Here is an 18,556-nt window from a genome sequence, read left to right as displayed (position 1 = left end):
CTGTGACAGGGAAGCTATATACAGATCAGCCAGTCCTGAGCACAGGATTGGTACACTCACCTGCTTTGTTGTTGACCAGCTGCAAAATGAGAGGTCTACGGGTAACAATGCCTGATCCACGTGGAAGAAAGTCCCTGAGTGAGAGAGAAAAATAAATTGAAGGGATGAAAATGAAGGAAATCAAAGCACAGTATGTTTGGTAAAATGGGGCAGTTCAGGACAGAGAAAGATAAAGCAACAGAGAGAAAGAATAAAATAAGATGGAGAATGTTCAAATATTCATTACACTCAAACGTCCATTTCCTCACAGCGTGGCCTCTACTAAATTGATGGGCACAGGGGAATTTCACGCCTCCAGCTTGTCTCAAAACAAATTAAATGTGACAAAGTCATTTACTCTCATCATTAGAGCTTTAGAGATCAATTCATGCACATCCACACTTGCGGTTATAGGGAAAATCCACCTTAAATAGAACTCACAGATGTTATATCTACGATATTCTAAACTTCAGTTTACTTTTAATTAGGACTGGGCAATAGGGCCAAAATTGTTATCACAATAAAAAAATTAAAATCATTCGATTTCAAAAATTATCACAATAAATGTTAAACCATTTTTTCTTTCATGTTTTAAGGCTGATTTTTGCTCCTGAGTGAAAGTTGAAGGATCCAGATGGTTAATTGTGGTTTTAAGCTATTCTTTATGGTGAGAACATGTACTTGCCAAACAGTGGATCTCTTAACATATCTGAGGTAGAACATTCAAAACAATTATGATCAAATCTTTTTCAACAAAGATGCTAAAGATGTTAAATTAAGTAAAATCCTTTTTTCAGTCCCTTTATCTGAACAAACCAAATCTTAATAGAAAAATCTAGTGCTAATTCATTTGTTATTCAAACAAATTAAATCAAGCATTTATTGAACATTTGTTATATTGTTAGAGGAAAATAACCTCACGATAATTATCATTGTTTTATTGCCCAACCCTACTTTTAATTTGGGACTGAATAAGCCTCTCTTTAGGCTGAACTATATAGACCGTAAAGATAATGTCAAACAAATCCTAGAGCAGGTCCACAGACAGTCAATAATGGAACAACTCAACACTAGGAGGGATATGAATGCATTGTTTGATTCACGGCTGAAAGTCCTACATTAAAATGACACTTATTTTGATGTATCTCAACGGGCCACAGACTCATCCATAGTAAGCTGGTTAAATTTGTAAATATATCTATTTCACTTTGTTTAAGCCCTCCATCCAGACTAAATCTAAAACTTTTTTGTGATTATTCATTTTAAATGCACATTTGAATACCTGTCATTAAACAGGATTTATGTTGCGTTTGTCAGACAAAAGAAAATTGGTGGCTGAGAACCACTATATTGTGAATTTGACTGTATTAAAACATAGTATAGGTGGCCAGAGAGAGCAGGAGAACACTAAATGAAGGTGTAATGGGCTGTCATTCTGCATAATAACCAGCTGTGTCTGTAGGCTAGTCACAGCTGCAGGCTGCGTGCCAGCAAAGTTAAGAAGCCAACTTTCTGTCTTCTAATTTAGCCTTAGTTATCACGCATTTAAACATCGATATAGCCGGTCATACAGCACAGCTGTTGTCATTGACCTGCAAATATGTTGATTTTGTCAGACGACATCCCGACCATGAAATAATGATCTGTTCAGCTGGGCTGTCCACCAAATGTTGGCTGTGATGTGCAGTTTTGCTTTTTGCCAACTGAAAAGAGGGTGAAGAAGAAGAGATTTAGCCATTTCATGTTGTTCAGGTTACTATGGACAAAGGTCTCTATAAAACTGCTCCAACATTGACTGCCCATTTATCACAGGCAAAGCCAATGGTTACAGCTTGCCACTCTTAGCTTTGGGGTGAGCCCAGGCAGTGTCAGTACAAGACCTAGCACCCACGATAACGCCTTAACAACATCCACCAAAGGCCTGAGGACTGCCTCAAACATTATCTTGCTATGTACACATTCTCAAGAACAAACTTCATTATGCTACTTAATTGCATAAGGTAATGCACTACACAAAGCATGAGATGACAGTAGACAACAACAGCAAATGCTATTGGTGCGATAATACATTATTGAGAACACTAGCCTATAGGAAACAATAAGAACTTTCCCACAGTCGGAGTGTTTGTTCTTCTTAGTGGCAGGGTACCTGAGGAATTTTTAACAACATGGCCAAAGTTGCTTAGTCAGCCCTCAGATGAGGCTCCTCCACCCAGTCTTCTGCGCTCCCCTCCCAATTCTGAAGGCCTCTCTACTGCTCTGCAAACATACTACATCTGGTGGTAATCACCAGCCCCAGTCTTGGAACAATCATAGCAGAGCTGAGCATGTCACTAACCCACATTCCTTTTCCTCCTTACCGCCAGACCTACAGGCCTGAGGCAACTATGGTGCTGATTTTGGGTTGAAAGCAATGTGTCATCCACAGGACAAGAGAAAAGAGAGGTGCTACCATACTCCATACTGCCTGCTATTCCTACACTATAGTCACGTGATGAAACAGTGGAGAACATTCTGGATGTTCCTTACATCAGCAAAAATCCACAGGTCTGTAGTTCAGCACTGGTGCTGTGTTTTGCACATAATGTGGAACATGCAGGCATTTGTCTACACAGTGGACATAATAGAAAGCCCTGGTTGAGGAATGGAAGCAAGGGAGGGAGGGAGAGTTAAAGAACAACATGACTGTAGGCTGACGAAAAGATAAACTAAACTGACTGCATAAGGAGAATGGCAGCAAGATGCTGCTGAGAGATAACAGGTCATTATAGAATGACGCCTTCAAGAAACTGCTAATGTTCTGATGCATCTCTCCAGTTACAGGTGGATTTTCAGCCGCCTCATCAAGTCGCCACTGGTCAAAGATTCACAGCAATAAAATAAAGCGCCAATAACGTTTAAAAACAGACAAAGAAATAGTTTACTCAAAAGTGCTCTTCTGAGAAGACATAATGCAAGTACAGAATTGAACCAGTCAGTCTTCATAGACGGAACTGGATAAACAGCAGTGGCATATTGAAAAGAAGCAAGAGGCCGGTAATACATTATTGATGCGCTGTAAATGATAGACGAAGCTGAGCAGATTGTGTATCATTTCATGCATTATGGATGGCCAAGCAAAGAGCATCAGTCTGTGAGCCTCCCTCCGTCTATCACAAGAGAAAGCAAAAGCAAGGGAGAGAGTAGGGCAGGGAGACAGTGCCAACTCCCCTCCCCCTGTCTGCCCGACAGCATTTGCTTCTTCTAAACAGGCAGAGCAACACTGAGGAGCCATAGCCCCCAGCTGATCCTCCTTTTCCTCAAGTCTACAGAAGTCTGGCAAGGCTCGTTTTCAAACATGGAAATGAGTGTATGAAACTCTGAGGTCATAGTGCGCTCTGACGGGGAGGGTGTAGGACACAAAAATGTGTTTGTGGTTTGATGGGACTTATCTCATGGGTCTGGTGTGACAACGGACATATAATTTTGGCTACCCGCATTCCCACATCACGGTATGTCAAGAAGCATCGCTAGGCAGCAAACGCCTTTCAAGCACTACCAAAATCCAACTGCTTCGATCTCTGCCACTTGGCTGTCAGTACTTCGTTCTCACAGGGATGACCACTGTACTACACACAGGCATCCAGACTTGTGGACATTTGTTCATATATATATATATATATATATATATATATATTTTTTTTTTTTTTTTTTTTTTTAAATGATGCCAACATGGTCATATTTTGGTGATGGTGGCACAGAATTAGAGCAAACCTGCCATATTTAATTCTTTATCTATGACAAACAATTAATTAAACTCTAGTAAAGCATTAAATCTAGGACAAAGGGTTAAACTTTAAAAACTCCTGGTTTCTCAGTAGTCTACTTGCCACACATCTGATAACAGCCTCCACCCAGGGCAGCTTGCAGTGCTAGATATGACGTCTTTACTCCCCACTGGGACTATGACATCACAACACACCGCACACTCAAATACAGACACGGGCCTGATCATCATCTCTAAACTGAGAATTAATTATGATCCAGTTACACATTAAACTGCAGACAAGCCACAGCTAAAATCACTAATTCACTAAAATCAAGTCATTGTCTCTAGTAACAATCACTTTCATAATTTTTTAACCTTTTATGAAGCTCACTTTATATTCATTTGACATATTTGTTGTCCAGAGGAGCTCTTGATGTCATTTAACCAGTTATTCAATAGTGGACTAGTCTGGAGATTCCAGTGAGCCCTACATTGTACACATAACAGCTGGTAGAGACAGGTAGGTGCTGACTTGACATAGATAACACAGATCATGGTTTGTCAGTGTAAGTCATGCCAGTGACACAGCATGCACAATATCAGGGCACTGACACACATGAATGTAATGCAGCTATTACTCTTGTTATTAATTAAACCTGTCTTGAGAAAGGTCTATTAGGTCTCAAACGCTAAGGCTACATGCTTGTTACCATTAATGTACAGCAGATTTATAAGAGAGTATATAATGCATTGAGCATTTGTTCATTTTGTCAGCAAAACTTAAGGTCTGTCATTAGTTTGCCTTGATGCAAAATCTAAACATGGTAACAACACATCCACACATGCCCCCATAACAAAAGACAGAAACATTCATGAATTTATATATATTTGAGGCTGTTGAGCCAAAAGTGATTTCATTAGCTCCTGTCCAGCAAAGAATGCAGACCAGCCAGCTGGTCTAACCTTACTTTCCCTTACTTCATCAGTGTCAGGAAATGTAAAGCAACGACAGACATGCATATTACAATGAAATCTGTCTCTTCCCAGAACTAAGTGATTCTATTTCTGGTGTTGGTGCCACAGAAAGGGAAAGAGGGATTATTTCCAGGCCTGGGGGACACTGGGATGAAGCCAGCCTTTCACACACAACATGCACCTCACCAAAGAAAGAGACCCCAGCCACAAGGGAAATCATACAGCAACAGAGTGACACTAGCTCCATGCTCAGCGGTTAAAGTATTTTGTACCCACAGAGAATTTGCAAATCTATTATCCATGCAACACTAAACAGCTTTGTTTAACAGATGATTGAAAACCAATGTATTGGGTAGGTATCGGCCACTCCTGAGCTCCTGAACAAGCCCTTAGATCAACAATGAGTCACCTGTACATGAGAGCAACAGTTGCTATAGTGATATGCAGCACCTCCCAAGTGCTTCCAGGTTGAGGTATTAAGACTCGACCTTGTAGAAACGTTTGACTTCTACTGTTCCACCTTGTCAGCCCTCACGTTCATCTGTACAGCGGTAACAGCCATACAGAGTAGCTGCCTGTGGTACATTTTATCAACTCAAATACTTCATATAAGGATAAGCATGTACAAGTGTACAATACGCTATAGCATATCTGCAAAGTTTCAGCACATGGGTGTATGTTAGTCCTGCCAACAGGCACAAAGTGGAAAGCCTGCAGCTGATATGTCAAGTGCTCTCAAAGTCCGACTCATCTGAATTAATGTGCACTGAGTGGTAGTCTAATCTATGTGTGTGTTCTTGCTTAAGAACATTTACGACATGTTTTCAACCAAAGGCCTGTCTGTATGCCACCTTAATAGCCAATGTACTTCCTCTTCTCTGTCAGCTGGCTTTGCGTGTATGTGTGTGATTGTGCGATCACAGAGTGGGTTGGGTCACACACACACACACACACACACACAGTGTCTCTGAATGGGTTGGAAACCTGCTAAACAGGCTGCTTTAGAGTGAGCTTGTTTTGTATCTGCAGGGTGATCTCACTCACTGCTGATGTGGGAGAGGACAACAGGACCAGCCTGTCGAGGAGCACCGTAGCTTGACCTTAACTCTACAGACAATGGAGAGAAGTTGAGGCTATTTCCTCAGTTTCTAAAGTTTTGCCTTAAACAGTAACAAAAGAGGAAGGTGGTAAGAGAAGTTGTGTCTGCCACAGATGCCAGCTTCTGCAAACTGTCAATTTTTTAAAGCAAAACTGTGAGCTTTCAGGTCAAAAGCGATGCATTATATAAAATGCACTGGGGATCAATTCAGGTGCAATAATACACATCCCTAAGGAAGGGAGGTGGCTTGCTCTGCCTCCACCGCTTTACTCTACTGGCCTTTCCAGTAACATATTTGTACTCACACATTGGAAGGAATAGGCACACCAATCAAACAACAAACTCTGTGGCCCAATAAAACTCCAATCAACAGCTGTGACCTACAGACCAAATCACAATTAATGGCAAATGCAAATCCAGGACTTTGTTTGTGTGGCATGGAGTTATAAATAAGGCCTCCGGAGAAGTTCCCATTCACAACAACGGCCAAATAGACAACAGAAGTACCACAACAGGCACTTTACAGATGCAAACCTTAATTGATGTCATTTTCATAAAATGTCAGATTGTGTAGAGGATACAGGGCAAAATATATTTACTGACAGTTTTAGAAGGTATGATTATTGTCAAAGAGCATTATAGTCTATATACTTACGTTTGTACCCTCAATTTAAAGATTGCCTTGTTAAAACTAATAAAGCCTATACTTGAGCCATGGGTGCATGAAACTTCATGAAGGGCGTAACGATTATGAGTTGTAGCTTAGCTTATATACGTGAAGTTGTTGAACCTGCAGCCACACTATCAAGGCAAGTTTACGACAAGTGCGTAACTTAACGTTACGTAGCAACTGGTAGAGTAACGTTAGTTCAGCTTTATGGTATGGCATGGCATATAAAAACATATCGTACCTGCTGGACAATCAAAAACACAGTTTGGGAATGGTAGACCACGCAAGAAATTACGTAAACTATGAGATAACTGCCATGATTAGCTTACCTGCCGACAAAATTTTCCAAGACTGAGCTTTTTCCGGCACTCTGTCCACCGACCACAGCAATCTGAGGAAGGTCTAAATTGCAACTCTGGCCAATTGAGCTGAAAGCGTCTTGAAGCTTGTTGATCAGGGGAATCAGGTCTTCCATGCCCCGGTTCCCCATGGCTTCGTTAGCTCGGAGAGCCCCTACAACACAACGAAGACCAGAGGCTAACGCTAGCCGCGCTGACTATGTAGGTAACGTTAGCTTAGCAGAAAGGTCCTCTCGGGTTACTCTGAAGTGTTGAGTTCCGCCGCTTCAAACAGCTTAAGCTTTTATTCTCTCCTTGAGCACTTTAGGGGTTACCTGTAATGCAATTCACGCTAATATCATTTCGTGTTATTTTAAGCGCAATACTCAGTCAGTCGACACGGACGGGAAAACTCGCAAAACAAAACTTCCTCTACACAACCACCATCCGGTTTTCGTAGACGACATCCGATCGAAACCGGTGAGCATAGACCCGCCTCTTGTCTGCAAAATCAGGTAGTCTATTGGCTATTTTTTCTGCCTTTCAATCAAGCTACTATTTTGTTTGGCTGACTGAAAGGCGTTTTCTTTACTCTGAACAAATTCCTCATTTTTCGATTGGCTAACGCGATTATCAGTTGCAGACGCTTTACGTCACATGCTCACTGCAAGATGGCTGCTGCCACAGAGTGTGGGGTTGATGCAAATACTTCAGAAAACAACATGTACATAAAGAAAGCTCTGTCTGCAGCCTCTCCCCTCAGTCTGCGAATTATTGCTGAGTGCCCAGTGACAAAAGCAAGAGCTTGTGATCTAATACTGCCACACTGCGCCGTCAGCACCCCGGTTTTTATGCCTGTCGGTACCCAGGGGACTCTGAAGGGAATCACTGTGGATCAGCTGGATGGTCTTGGATGTCAGATTTGTCTTGGAAACACATACCACCTGGGCATGAGACCGGTAGGAAATAATACAGTTTTTTAAATTATGATTCATTTGATTTTAGTAGTGGCTGTACAAATTCATGACAACTTTTCTTTTGTAAATGTGTTTTTCCATTTCAACTCTACTGCTTGCAGGGCCCTGATTTGATCGAGAAAGCCAATGGTTTACATGGGTTCATGAACTGGAAGAGAAATCTTTTAACTGTAAGTGTGAAATGAAGAATGCATAGATTACAAAAAAGTTCAATACAGGTGGAGATTTTTAATATTCATAAAAGCACAACACTGTACAAGTGGTAGGTGATTAGCTTTGGGGTGAAATCTTGTGTTTCCCTTTCCTCTGTTTACAGGACAGCGGGGGGTTTCAGATGGTGTCTCTTGTTGAACTCTCGGAAGTCACAGAGGAAGGGGTAATGTTCAAGTCCCCCTATGATGGCATAGAGATCCTCCTCAGTCCTGAGAAATCCATCAGCATACAGAACAGTCTAGGTCGGAAAGGAGTAAAATCATTTAAATCACTCTTAAGTGACATGTTCCTTTGTGCCTTTCCCTCGATGTCCCAGTGGCTAAAACCTCTCCATGTTTTTCCAGGGTCAGACATTATGATGCAGCTGGATGATGTGGTCAGCAGTACCGTGACAGGACCACGGGTGGAGGAGGCAATGTACAGATCCATTCGCTGGCTGGACCGCTGCATAGCAGCCAATAAAAATCCAGACAAACAGAACCTTTTCGCCATCATCCAAGGAGGCCTGGACTCAAAGCTGCGCAAGGCCTGTCTAGATGGTAATAAGAATCCTGCTCTGTGATGATCCTTTTTCCACTTTTCACCTATATCTGTCCTTGGTTTTGACAAGCATGCTGGAGGATTGATGATATTTGGATGGAGCCTCAGAACATGTTTAATTTGCCTTGAAAATCCACTTACTTAAAGTAATTTGGAAACTGGTCATATTAACTAGAAAGGTTACACGTCATGTTTTTCCACTCTGTGAGACACTGATAAGGACTCAAACCTGTGCTTTATTTATAAAATCCCCTTCCTGTAGAAATGATTCAACGTGATGTTCCCGGTTTTGCTATCGGAGGCTTGAGTGGAGGAGAGGAGAAGGATGACTTCTGGCGCATGGTCACACTGAGCACTGACCACCTGCCACGAGAAAAGCCTCGATATCTCATGGGTGTGGGGTATGTTTGCCTGTATTCTGATAATATATCTCAGGAGAACTGTCTTGATTATGGGCTTAAAAATTGAGATAAAAGTGTGAATTATCCTTTTGTGCTGCAGATATGCTGTGGATTTGGTGGTATGTGTAGCTCTGGGGTGTGATATGTTTGACTGCGTGTTTCCCACACGCACTGCAGTAAGCTCTCTTCACCTCACACTCTCATAATCACTTTTAAATTGGCAACTTATTTCAACTATTTTTTTGACAGCCATGTTCCTTTTTCCTCAGAGGTTTGGCTCTGCCTTGGTGCCTTGGGGATCTGTCCAAGTAAAACATAAGCAGTATGCCAAGGACTTCCAGCCCATAGACCCAGACTGCAGGTGTCCCACCTGCAAGAGGTAGGTAAAGAACAAACCAAAGATCATTGTGTAAGCTTTGAGGTCTGGCTCACATCATGTAAATCTTGGCATTCCACTTTTGGGTCCTAGCAGTCAACAGCATATTTTTGGCGTAAGTGATGATATATTAATAATACAAAACTACCTCAAAGTGTGATTTCTTTTCTCAGCATCTCTTTTTAATTAATCTATATTAAACAGAACACCAGAGTAACAGAACACCAGAACAGACTTACAGCTACCCTAAAATGGTTACTTTGATCTCGCTTGGCTCAAAAATGCAATGCAGACAATGCAGTAAGAGTGTGTTGTGCTAAATGTGTGGATTGACAGTTTTGCTGCATTTTGGTTCCAGTGGTTGGCATTTTGTACCACAAATACTGTATGTTGTATAACCGTATAACTGGTAAGAAGATATAAATAATAAGCCTGTTTTCTGTTTCAGACATAGTCGGGCCTACCTCCATGCTCTGTTCAAGAGTGACACTGCAGCCATGCATCACATCACCATCCACAACATTGCCTACCAGGTCAGTATTGGAAAGGGTTAACATCACACAGTATCATAACTCAAGATTAAATCAAGAGTAAACAACAACAACAAAAAAACATTTTGCCACTGAGCAGAAATAATGTTGTGATCTTTGCCTCCAAAAGTAATTAGCAAAAAAAAATAGCAGTTTTTAAACGTTTTGTGTCATTGCCGTAACAAGGATTATACTCCATTTGGTTTTATTCAAAATAATTGAGTCTCAAAATGCTGCTGAAAGTGCCGTTTCTGTCAAATTCAAATAAAATAGGATAGGATAATTCAACACTGGAGCAAAAACACCTAGATGTAACATGCTCGATAATACATTTAGTTTTTATTCATATTAGGGACACAATTAACCCATTTGACATATAAAAAAAATGATGCTGAATATAAATGCTGATTTCCTTAATGACTTTAAAGGAGCTGATGTATGTGACAGGCACTTACGTAGTCTAAGATGGGAATCTCTTTTGGTTCCAGAGTAGCTGATCAGAATTAGTTCAATTAACTCGGAGCATGTTGAACCTGATGGAAACGCATGCGTGGGGAATGGAAGAAAAGCTGTCATCAATGGACTCAGATACTAAAATTCAGCATGGCAATGGGTAAATAAAGAGCAGAACCTCCATTTTAATCCAGTGGCGCTAGGACTATGAATGCATCATCTCCATGATGTGAATATTTCACATCATGGACGGTTTCGATCGGATGTCGTTTTATTTGATTGATCACTTACAACCTCAAACAGACTAGTTTGATTTAACAGTGATTAATGCAGTAATGTAGCCCACAGTAAATGTTTCAGTGCAGCCAACCTGACAGCTGCCTTAATGTCCACAGAGTCACAGTGTTCTAAAGACGGACAGTGTAGCCTGTAGAGTTTATTCTGTGCTGAGAATGAATCCATGATGTTTAGAGATCGCTGTCTCTGTGCATACATCGATGACTGATCATAAAAGCGGTCATGTTAACAGGAATATAGATGTTTCGAAAGACATCAACTTCTGCAAAAGAATGTGCTTTGATATCGACAGTGTGAACGAGGAAGTGAAACGTTGTAAGTGAAGAGTCAGGGAGAAACTCAGAGTTAGTTGACCAGTTTAGCTTCACAGCATAAGTTATTGTAGTTGCTGATCTCGGTCTCTGAAGCAGATAACCCAGAGTATCCCTCATCTCAGCTTTAACCATCTCAAAGAGTTTTCAATAAAACCACTTTCTAAAACAAGGTCCAGGTCTGACAACATAGAAAGTAGGGCTGGACAATATGGCCAAAAATGTTATCACGATAAAAGTTTTCATATCTTTCAATATCGCTAATTATCACGATAAGTATCAAATTGTTATTTCTTTCGAGTTTAATGGCTGATTTTTGCCCCATAGTGAAAGCTGAAGAAACCTGATGGGTAATTGTGGTTTAAATTTTTCTTTATGGTCAACACAAACAGTGAATCACTTCACAAATCTGAGGTAGAGAGACAAAAACTTTGTCAACAAATATGCACAAGTAAAATTAAGTAAACTTTTTTCAGTCCTTTTTCCTCAACAAATAAACATCTTAATAAAAAATTAAGTCCGAATTCATGTGTGATTTAGGTGAATAAAATTATACATTTATTGAATATTTAGTGTACATTTGTTATATTGTTATTGAAAATTTCTTTATCGCGATAATTATTGTTATTGTTTTATTGTCCAGCCCTAATAGAAAGGAGAGAGGGATTTGTTGTGTAGCCTGCTTAGAGAAACTGCTAGCAAGTCTTTATTTCCTAACGTTACCCCAACACGACAAACTCCCCTCCAATTCTCACTCACGTTTCTGACGGCGTCTTCCTGCAACAACTCGCCCCTCATGAGATTTTAGAGAGCAAGAATTGCCCTTGATTGAGACTTCATTTTTTGGTTTAAAAACAAAGGGTGTTACCAGGTGTTACTCATTTAAAAAGGATTTAAAGATACAGAAACTACCCTTTTATCAGTTAGTTGGTTTCCTGTATCTTCAGTCCTGCCACAGAGAGATAATGACCCAGGCTGCAAGTTTATATGATGTGTTTCAAAGTTGAATTGCTCTGACAGAAATCTAACAAAAGATGTTGAACTTTACCAATGTATGTGACATGATTCAGACTATGCTCTCACCTCAGTCACAATCATTTAGTGCCTCCTTACTCTTTGTACCTCAAAGTGGCACAAACTTGCTTTGCTACTCTGGCATTATCAAAACAATGAAGAGTGTCCTCTTGTGACAGATGTGTCCCAAAACATAATGTTCATGGTAAGAGATCAGAACCGATCATGTCTGATTATGCAACATATAAAATTCATGATGCATGCATTTCTTTCCATTTTCCCATTTAATCCACACTAGCAGGGTGACTCTAGGGACGTCCATGTTGCGTTGGCCTGTTGGCCCATTACTCTACTAGTTTTAAAATGTCACAACAAGTTTTTAATTACCATGAAACATATACATGTTAGCCTAAAATGTTGCCATGGAAACAAGTAACAGGACTGAGGATGCTGACTAGTGGCTTTCCCATCGGAGATCAATAGTCACATAATCTTTTCTTCAATTCATCAATATTTCTCTTTGCAGCTCACCCTGATGCGCTCTGTGAGACAGAGCATTGTGGAAGGCCGCTTCCCTGAGTTTATACGGACATTCATGAAGCGAATGTTTCCCTCTTGTGACCAGTACCCCAGTTGGGCTGTGGATGCTCTTGCCTCCGTCAACATTACACTGGAATAAAACCTGGAAGGCAGCTGTTGTGCTCTAAATGGGGATAAATGTCAAACAGTGGCTAAAGATTTTATATCTTTTAAATGACTTTTTTATGGATGATACTTTTATACTCTTTGTTTATATTTTTATATGCATTGTCAGTTTTGTTGACAATGAAGAAAATTACTTTTGATCTGAAAGGATAAAGCCTGATTGTCTTTTTCAACAACCTGCTTTACTCAGCCTCTGCAAATTGTCCTCAGAATACACATTATGATAATCTGAGACTGAATGGGGTTTAAATGAGGTTTCAAACACATTAACTATCTCCACTGATATGCTCCAACACTTTTTGTTGTTACCATGACTACACAGCCAGGCCCACCCACTTGGACTGTTTTGCCTGCCTGTCTTGTTTGTTATGCCTGAGCGCAACAGAGGTATTCGTTTTTTATATTAATAAATGTATATGTATTTTGGTGTTTTAACCTAACAGACTAGTAATTGTCAGCTAACTGCTTAAGGAGATAAATTATTCTGGCTCAATACAGATTGTGTGCTTGTGTCATGATGACCACCAGAGGGCAAAATAGACCAAAATCAGAGCAAAGTCTGACTGAATGAAATGCTGTCTGAGTTTCTTAATATAGTAAACAGCAGGTCAGATGTCTCTTAATAAAAATAAAATATGGTTATAGTAAGATTAGGAATATGAGCTGAAATTTAGGAGGGCACAAAACATTGATATCACAATTATTCACAAACTAAAGCCAGCATCCCTCTAAATAGTATCAAATAAATCATATCCATTGTAATCTCTAATTTTCTCACCAATTAAATGAGCTGTAATCCTTTTGACCCTCTGAGTAAAGGTTTTGTTTGGTGTTTACAGAGGTGCTGGTTTATCAAGGCTCCACTGTGGGTGATTAATATTAATCATTTGAAGTTAATTTGAATAACACCTGTTGCTGTGGCGTTGAGTCAACAGTCCTCTTGAGTACTACATTAGAATTTCATTACCGCTTTTGTGATGACCACAGGCTCTATGAAATTAAACCTGTGACATGTAATAAGTGGCAGTAAAACTAATATCTAGCAAAACAGTGTAGTACAATAGAAAGTGCAGTATACTTTTAGTGTTTATTATTTAGTTACAATAAGAGCTAACTAAAATTCATTGGGGGGGGGGGGGGGGGGGATTGCGATGATACTTCATTGTTACCTTTTTGTAATTTTATATTACAATAGCCCTCATTCAGAGGAACTTCTCATTTGAATGTGATGATTGTATTGTTTTTTTAATAGTATAGGAATATGGTTATTGTCGTGAGAATGGATGCTTTTTTCTTTAAAAAAAATCTTCTGCTCCCACTGTGTATTTTGATTATATTTAGCATATGAATGCTTAGAGCTCAGTTGGCAAGCTTACAGTCCATGAATTGAATGTGTTCTCATGTATATTTCAGCAAGACGAACATAATTGATTCTTAAACTGACTCCGAAAAGACCTACAATCCCATAATATTTAGGCTATTAGAAGCCCAGCAACAAAAGGAAAACTGTAAATATAGGCTACGTAAGACTGAGATGCGCGCAGGTCTTCACATAAGTATGATAGAAATGAGGATCACGTGTACATGATTGACAGTTTTATTATCATTCAGGATTAGAGAGGATAGTAGCTTATTATGCTCGTGCAGCGCGATGTTGACGGGGATGGCGTATTGTAGCCTACAATATTGTAGATTTGTGAGTAGGTATTGTTTTTGTAATTGTGGCTTTTTTTTGTTATTCCTGAAATGAAAAGTCGTCGCAACAGTAGCCTACAGTAGTCCCCGACGGTTGGCTACACGTTTGCAGACAGCGCGTCCATGCGTAGCACAGGCAGGGAGGATGCTGGTGCTGAGAGAGACAACCAGTTGCTCTTCAGCTGTCACAGTTAAAGTGGAGCCTCCCCAACACACCGACGGATGAACATCCTCGACCTGTTGCCTCGGCGGGAAGAAAAGTAGAGCTGCATTGTGACGGGTGCCAGAAAAGAAAGAAGTTGGTTCTTCTGTTTAGGAGTGAGGTCAAAGACTGATGCCATGAGGTGTATCAATGTGTTCGTTATTAATCTACTACGTTTTGAATAGCAGAAGGAAGAGGAACGGAGTTGGTTTTGGGGGGTCCACCTCCTCGGCGTGGAGGTGCGGTTTGCGGTGATATCTGTCTTTGTCTCGGGGCTCTGAGGAGGAGGACCATGGTCGAACTGGAGAAGGAGGTGCTCCCGCTGCCCCCTCGGTACCGGTTTCGAGACCTGTTGCTCGGGGATTGGCAGACCGACGACAGGTAAGGATGCAGCCACTTGCATCGTTTACGCACGGCGCACTAAATCAGTTGCGCATATGTGCGCCATAAGAACATCATAAGAGCATCATAAGAGCATCATATACCTGCAATTTGTTTTGTGTTTGTATTTACTTTTTGTGATTTCGTTGTTTCCGGTGTATGAATATGTAGGAGTATTTTACCGCCAGCTGTGCATCTCTGTTAAGGGATGCTGCAACAGGTTTACTAGTTCCATTGTGAGCGCAGAGGCGACTGCTGCTAATACTGGTCATACAATATTATCCCACCAAAAGCAAAAGCAAAATATTCAAAAGAGAATGGGAGACTCAATATTTAATCAGAAATATTTAATTTATTTTGCTGTTATGCAAGTTGTTACATTTCTTACATTTGAAACCAAAATAAAATGAAAAATAGTTGTCCAATTTAGTGGCATCAGCTTGAAAGTACATGAAAAAGAAGGGTAGATTTACTGCATGTTGCCCTTTTTATGTTACTTCTCATGCCATAATTCTTTTTACAGTGTGAGTTTTACAGTGAACCATCTGCCACCTGGACAGGCAATTTCAAGTGGGTGCTCTCTGTAACTGGCAATTAACCTTTACTTACACTCCATACACTCCCATAGATCTGATGTGCTATATGATATGCATTGCTTAATTTTGCTATTTCATTATGCTGTCTAATGGAAAACCTTAACCTCCATTTCACGCTCGGTGTATCTTGTTGCTAGGTGGAAATGAGGCCCAAAATGCTTGTGACTTGAGTGGGTGTTTCGAATCATATAATTGGGGGAATCTTGCTTGAAAGCATAGACAATCCAGGTCCAGCCATTGCCAGGCTTCACAGAGGCACTGCTGCAAGATGCCATAGAAGCCTGAGAAAAATGCTTATTATATTATTGAAACTATACGAAAGCATCCAGCATTGTCCTTTTTTGTGACATATCATACCATACATACATAGCATATGTAAGCTATTTGTATTGATGACCTCTGAAAGGGTCTTATCTTGCACAGATGAAGCCTTAACGGGCCCGTTCACTCTGGTCGTGTTTTTCTGGCCTTCTGTGATTTGTCGGTTATTGCCCAAGGACTAATGTTTCCAAACCAGGATGAAGGGTGACCTCAGTCACCTGATTACAGAGGTTTAGTGATGGGGGGTGTGGGGGGCTGCTGGTTTCTTGGAAGAAGCAAAATTACTTTTTATAGTCCAGGCACTACACATAGGCCTACAAACTCATGAAGTGAAAACAATACCAGCCACACTGTCGCGGCTGGTAATAATTTCACCAAATAAATGTTACGGAAACAAAATAGGTGTATAGTGACAGTGTGGTTGTGAGTGATTTGGTGAAGGCTGTGTGTGTGCCACAGATGTGTTGTAATACCCTCTAAACACATAATGTGTTTTCAGGGATATCCTGTTGTTGATCATTTTAAGGGCTCTAGAAAGTACTGAGGTTCAAATTAAGCTTATGTGGGCTGGGCATGTTACATTTGTTTCTCATGGTGCAGAGCTGTAATGTCCAGTGCACACACACTGCATGTTTCACATATTAGGTTGATCCTATGAGTATTTTTATATAGCAAAGAAATGTAGTAGCCTATTTTGTCTCTCTGATGTGTGTAACTGTGAGTGTAACTGTGTGTGTGTGTGTGTGTTGCTTTCATCTAACATCAAGAAGAGCTGGAGTGAGGGTCAAGATATAGATCTCCGTGGCCCAGTGAGTAGAATTGACTGATTAGTGAAAGTAAAGTGAGAGCTGTGATTGATAGTGAAAGCTAAGTTACAGCTGAATCACAGTTTGTCTCCCATGATCCATTAATCTAAGAGTAGCCTTTAACTAACATCCCGAAGAACACGAGGGTCCCTGTGGGTGCGGGTGCACAGATAGTTCTACACATCTTCTATATATGTGTATGCATAACTTATCTCTGTGACACATACGGTTATACTTTACATACACATACATTACTGAGTCTTATAATCCCTCTTCTGTCACCCTCTGTGGGCCTTCTCGTGTCCTTTCAGCTTACATCCCTCTTGGTGTGTGGGTGTGTGTGTGTGGGTGTGTGTGTGGGTGTGTGTGTGTGGGGGGGGGGGCGGCGGCGGCGTACCCCCACCCCTCTATATCTTGTTCTGATTGAAGTGCCTCCAATACCATGAACTCTCTTGTAATTCTTGTTTTTTTGTATTTATATATAATTTAAACATTATATTTTAATTTAAACTGCTCTTTGGCTAAAACAAGATTTGGCTAAAACTGAAAACATCTTAGACTTTGTCTTTGGCAACAAGGCATTGGCTGTATATATATTTTTTCCAACAAACAGAAATTAGATTTTACACAAAATCTACCTACGAGTTCAAATAAAGTAACCCAACCTCCAAGACAGAATTTGAAAATGGGTCTGCTGTTGTTTATTTATATGTGCTTTTCTTACAACCCATAACTGTAATCAAGATTGTGCCTGATAATTGAGCAGTAAGTAAATGTGTGTCCTGCTGTTACAGAAATGTGTCAAGGACACAGGAGAAGTAGGAACATTTTAATGATACTGTTTTGATGACCATTTATATTTTCTGGCAGTGAGTCAGAGGCTTCTGTTTTGAGGAAATGCCAGATGACTGAACAATTAAATACAGATATTTTGCAGGTTGATAAGGATTTTGACAGTCAAAGGAGCTGTCTGGTTTTTGCCTAAAATTAACATGATATCGAGCACTGAAATGGATAAATTCTTTTTGGCTGGTTGTTAATATTGGCAGTGTTTTTTTAAATTTGTGTAAAATCTCATCACAACTAGGTAAAATTTTTAAAGTAAGCTATTTCTTTCACCTAAATGCTCCTGTCTTCTGTTCCTTAGCGCCTTATGTGGACGAATGAACTTGTTTTATACATTTTGAGAATTCTCAACAGACTGAATTTTCTGGCAATTACAGCAATTACTGTTTCAGCATCGCAGTGCAATATATCATTCTTCGAGTTAATAGCCTATAAAGACACACATGATTCCTAGCACAGCTCTGCTTGTATGTCTAATTTGTTAGAAGTGAAATGAAATAGTCTTCATTGCTCCACAACAGAAACCCTCAGCAGGAGTTTTCCTCGGGGTGCAGGATTATCATACAAATGACTGCCTTTTGTCCTTAGAACAATATCTTATTGGCTGTCACCTCCACATCTTCTCTCACTCAATAACTGTCTCAGTCTACTCTCTCCCCAGGCTCCTACTCCCCTTACCTCCCTCTTAATTCTTCCAGTCAAGCCTTAATCTAGTAAGGCCAATGTAGACCATGATCCATCAATATTGTCAATACTCATACCAGTTTTGCTATGCTTTCACCTCACTATAAGGTGGACACCAGAGTCTTTAAGTGAGCTCTTCAGAGCTCATGTAAATTTCAGTCATAGTGTTTATAAAAAAGCTGATGGCAATCTCTGTCAAGAATTGTAGAATCATGGATGAATCATGTCTACAGAGCCAGAGCTGGCATGAAGGGAGGTTATTAGCAATACAAATGGTTTGCAGGATCAGAAGAGTCACTCTGTAAAAAGTTGATTTTATCAGATTTGAGAGTGGGTGAG

General features: G+C 40.3%; 3 protein-coding genes across 9 annotated transcripts in view; 2 read left to right on the top strand and 1 right to left on the bottom strand.

The window, feature by feature from the left end:
• Positions 1-7,325, bottom strand: part of dnm2a (dynamin 2a) — a 29,067-nt gene extending 21,742 nt beyond the window's left edge. For 3 of the 5 annotated variants that reach the window (XM_038709933.1, XM_038709934.1, XM_038709935.1), the window contains exons 1-2: positions 6,861-7,021; positions 61-134 (exon numbers count right to left, since the gene is read on the bottom strand). In XM_038709933.1, the coding sequence (XP_038565861.1) occupies positions 61-134; positions 6,861-7,021 (235 nt within the window). Of the gene's footprint in view, positions 1-60; positions 135-6,860 lie in introns of all 5 variants that reach the window. The other 2 variants (XM_038709936.1, XM_038709937.1) reach the window with 1 other exon arrangement.
• Positions 7,326-7,522: 197 nt separating this feature from the next.
• On the top strand, positions 7,523-13,183 carry qtrt1 (queuine tRNA-ribosyltransferase 1). The gene is made up of 9 exons (XM_038709959.1): positions 7,523-7,828; positions 7,948-8,016; positions 8,163-8,301; positions 8,404-8,598; positions 8,862-9,000; positions 9,101-9,176; positions 9,270-9,379; positions 9,825-9,909; positions 12,508-13,183. The coding sequence occupies exons 1-9, from the start codon at positions 7,541-7,543 to the stop codon at positions 12,658-12,660; spliced, it is 1,254 nt and encodes a 417-aa protein (XP_038565887.1). The 5' UTR covers positions 7,523-7,540; the 3' UTR covers positions 12,661-13,183.
• Positions 13,184-14,342: 1,159 nt separating this feature from the next.
• Positions 14,343-18,556, top strand: part of LOC119896486 (potassium channel subfamily T member 2) — a 36,937-nt gene continuing 32,723 nt past the window's right edge. The window contains exon 1 of one of the 3 annotated variants that reach the window (XM_038709929.1): positions 14,343-14,964. In XM_038709929.1, the coding sequence (XP_038565857.1) occupies positions 14,876-14,964 (89 nt within the window). In that variant the 5' untranslated portion in view covers positions 14,343-14,875. The remainder of the gene's footprint in view (positions 14,965-18,556) is intronic. The other 2 variants (XM_038709928.1, XM_038709930.1) reach the window with 2 other exon arrangements.

The sequence above is a fragment of the Micropterus salmoides genome, unplaced genomic scaffold, assembly GCF_014851395.1.
Source record: "Micropterus salmoides isolate LMB-PRFRI ecotype aquatic unplaced genomic scaffold, ASM1485139v1 Ms_hic_scaffold_10, whole genome shotgun sequence".
Classification (NCBI taxonomy): domain Eukaryota; kingdom Metazoa; phylum Chordata; class Actinopteri; order Centrarchiformes; family Centrarchidae; genus Micropterus; species Micropterus salmoides.
Note: the sequence above shows the minus strand (reverse complement) of the source record. Positions and strands in the feature narration are given on the sequence as shown.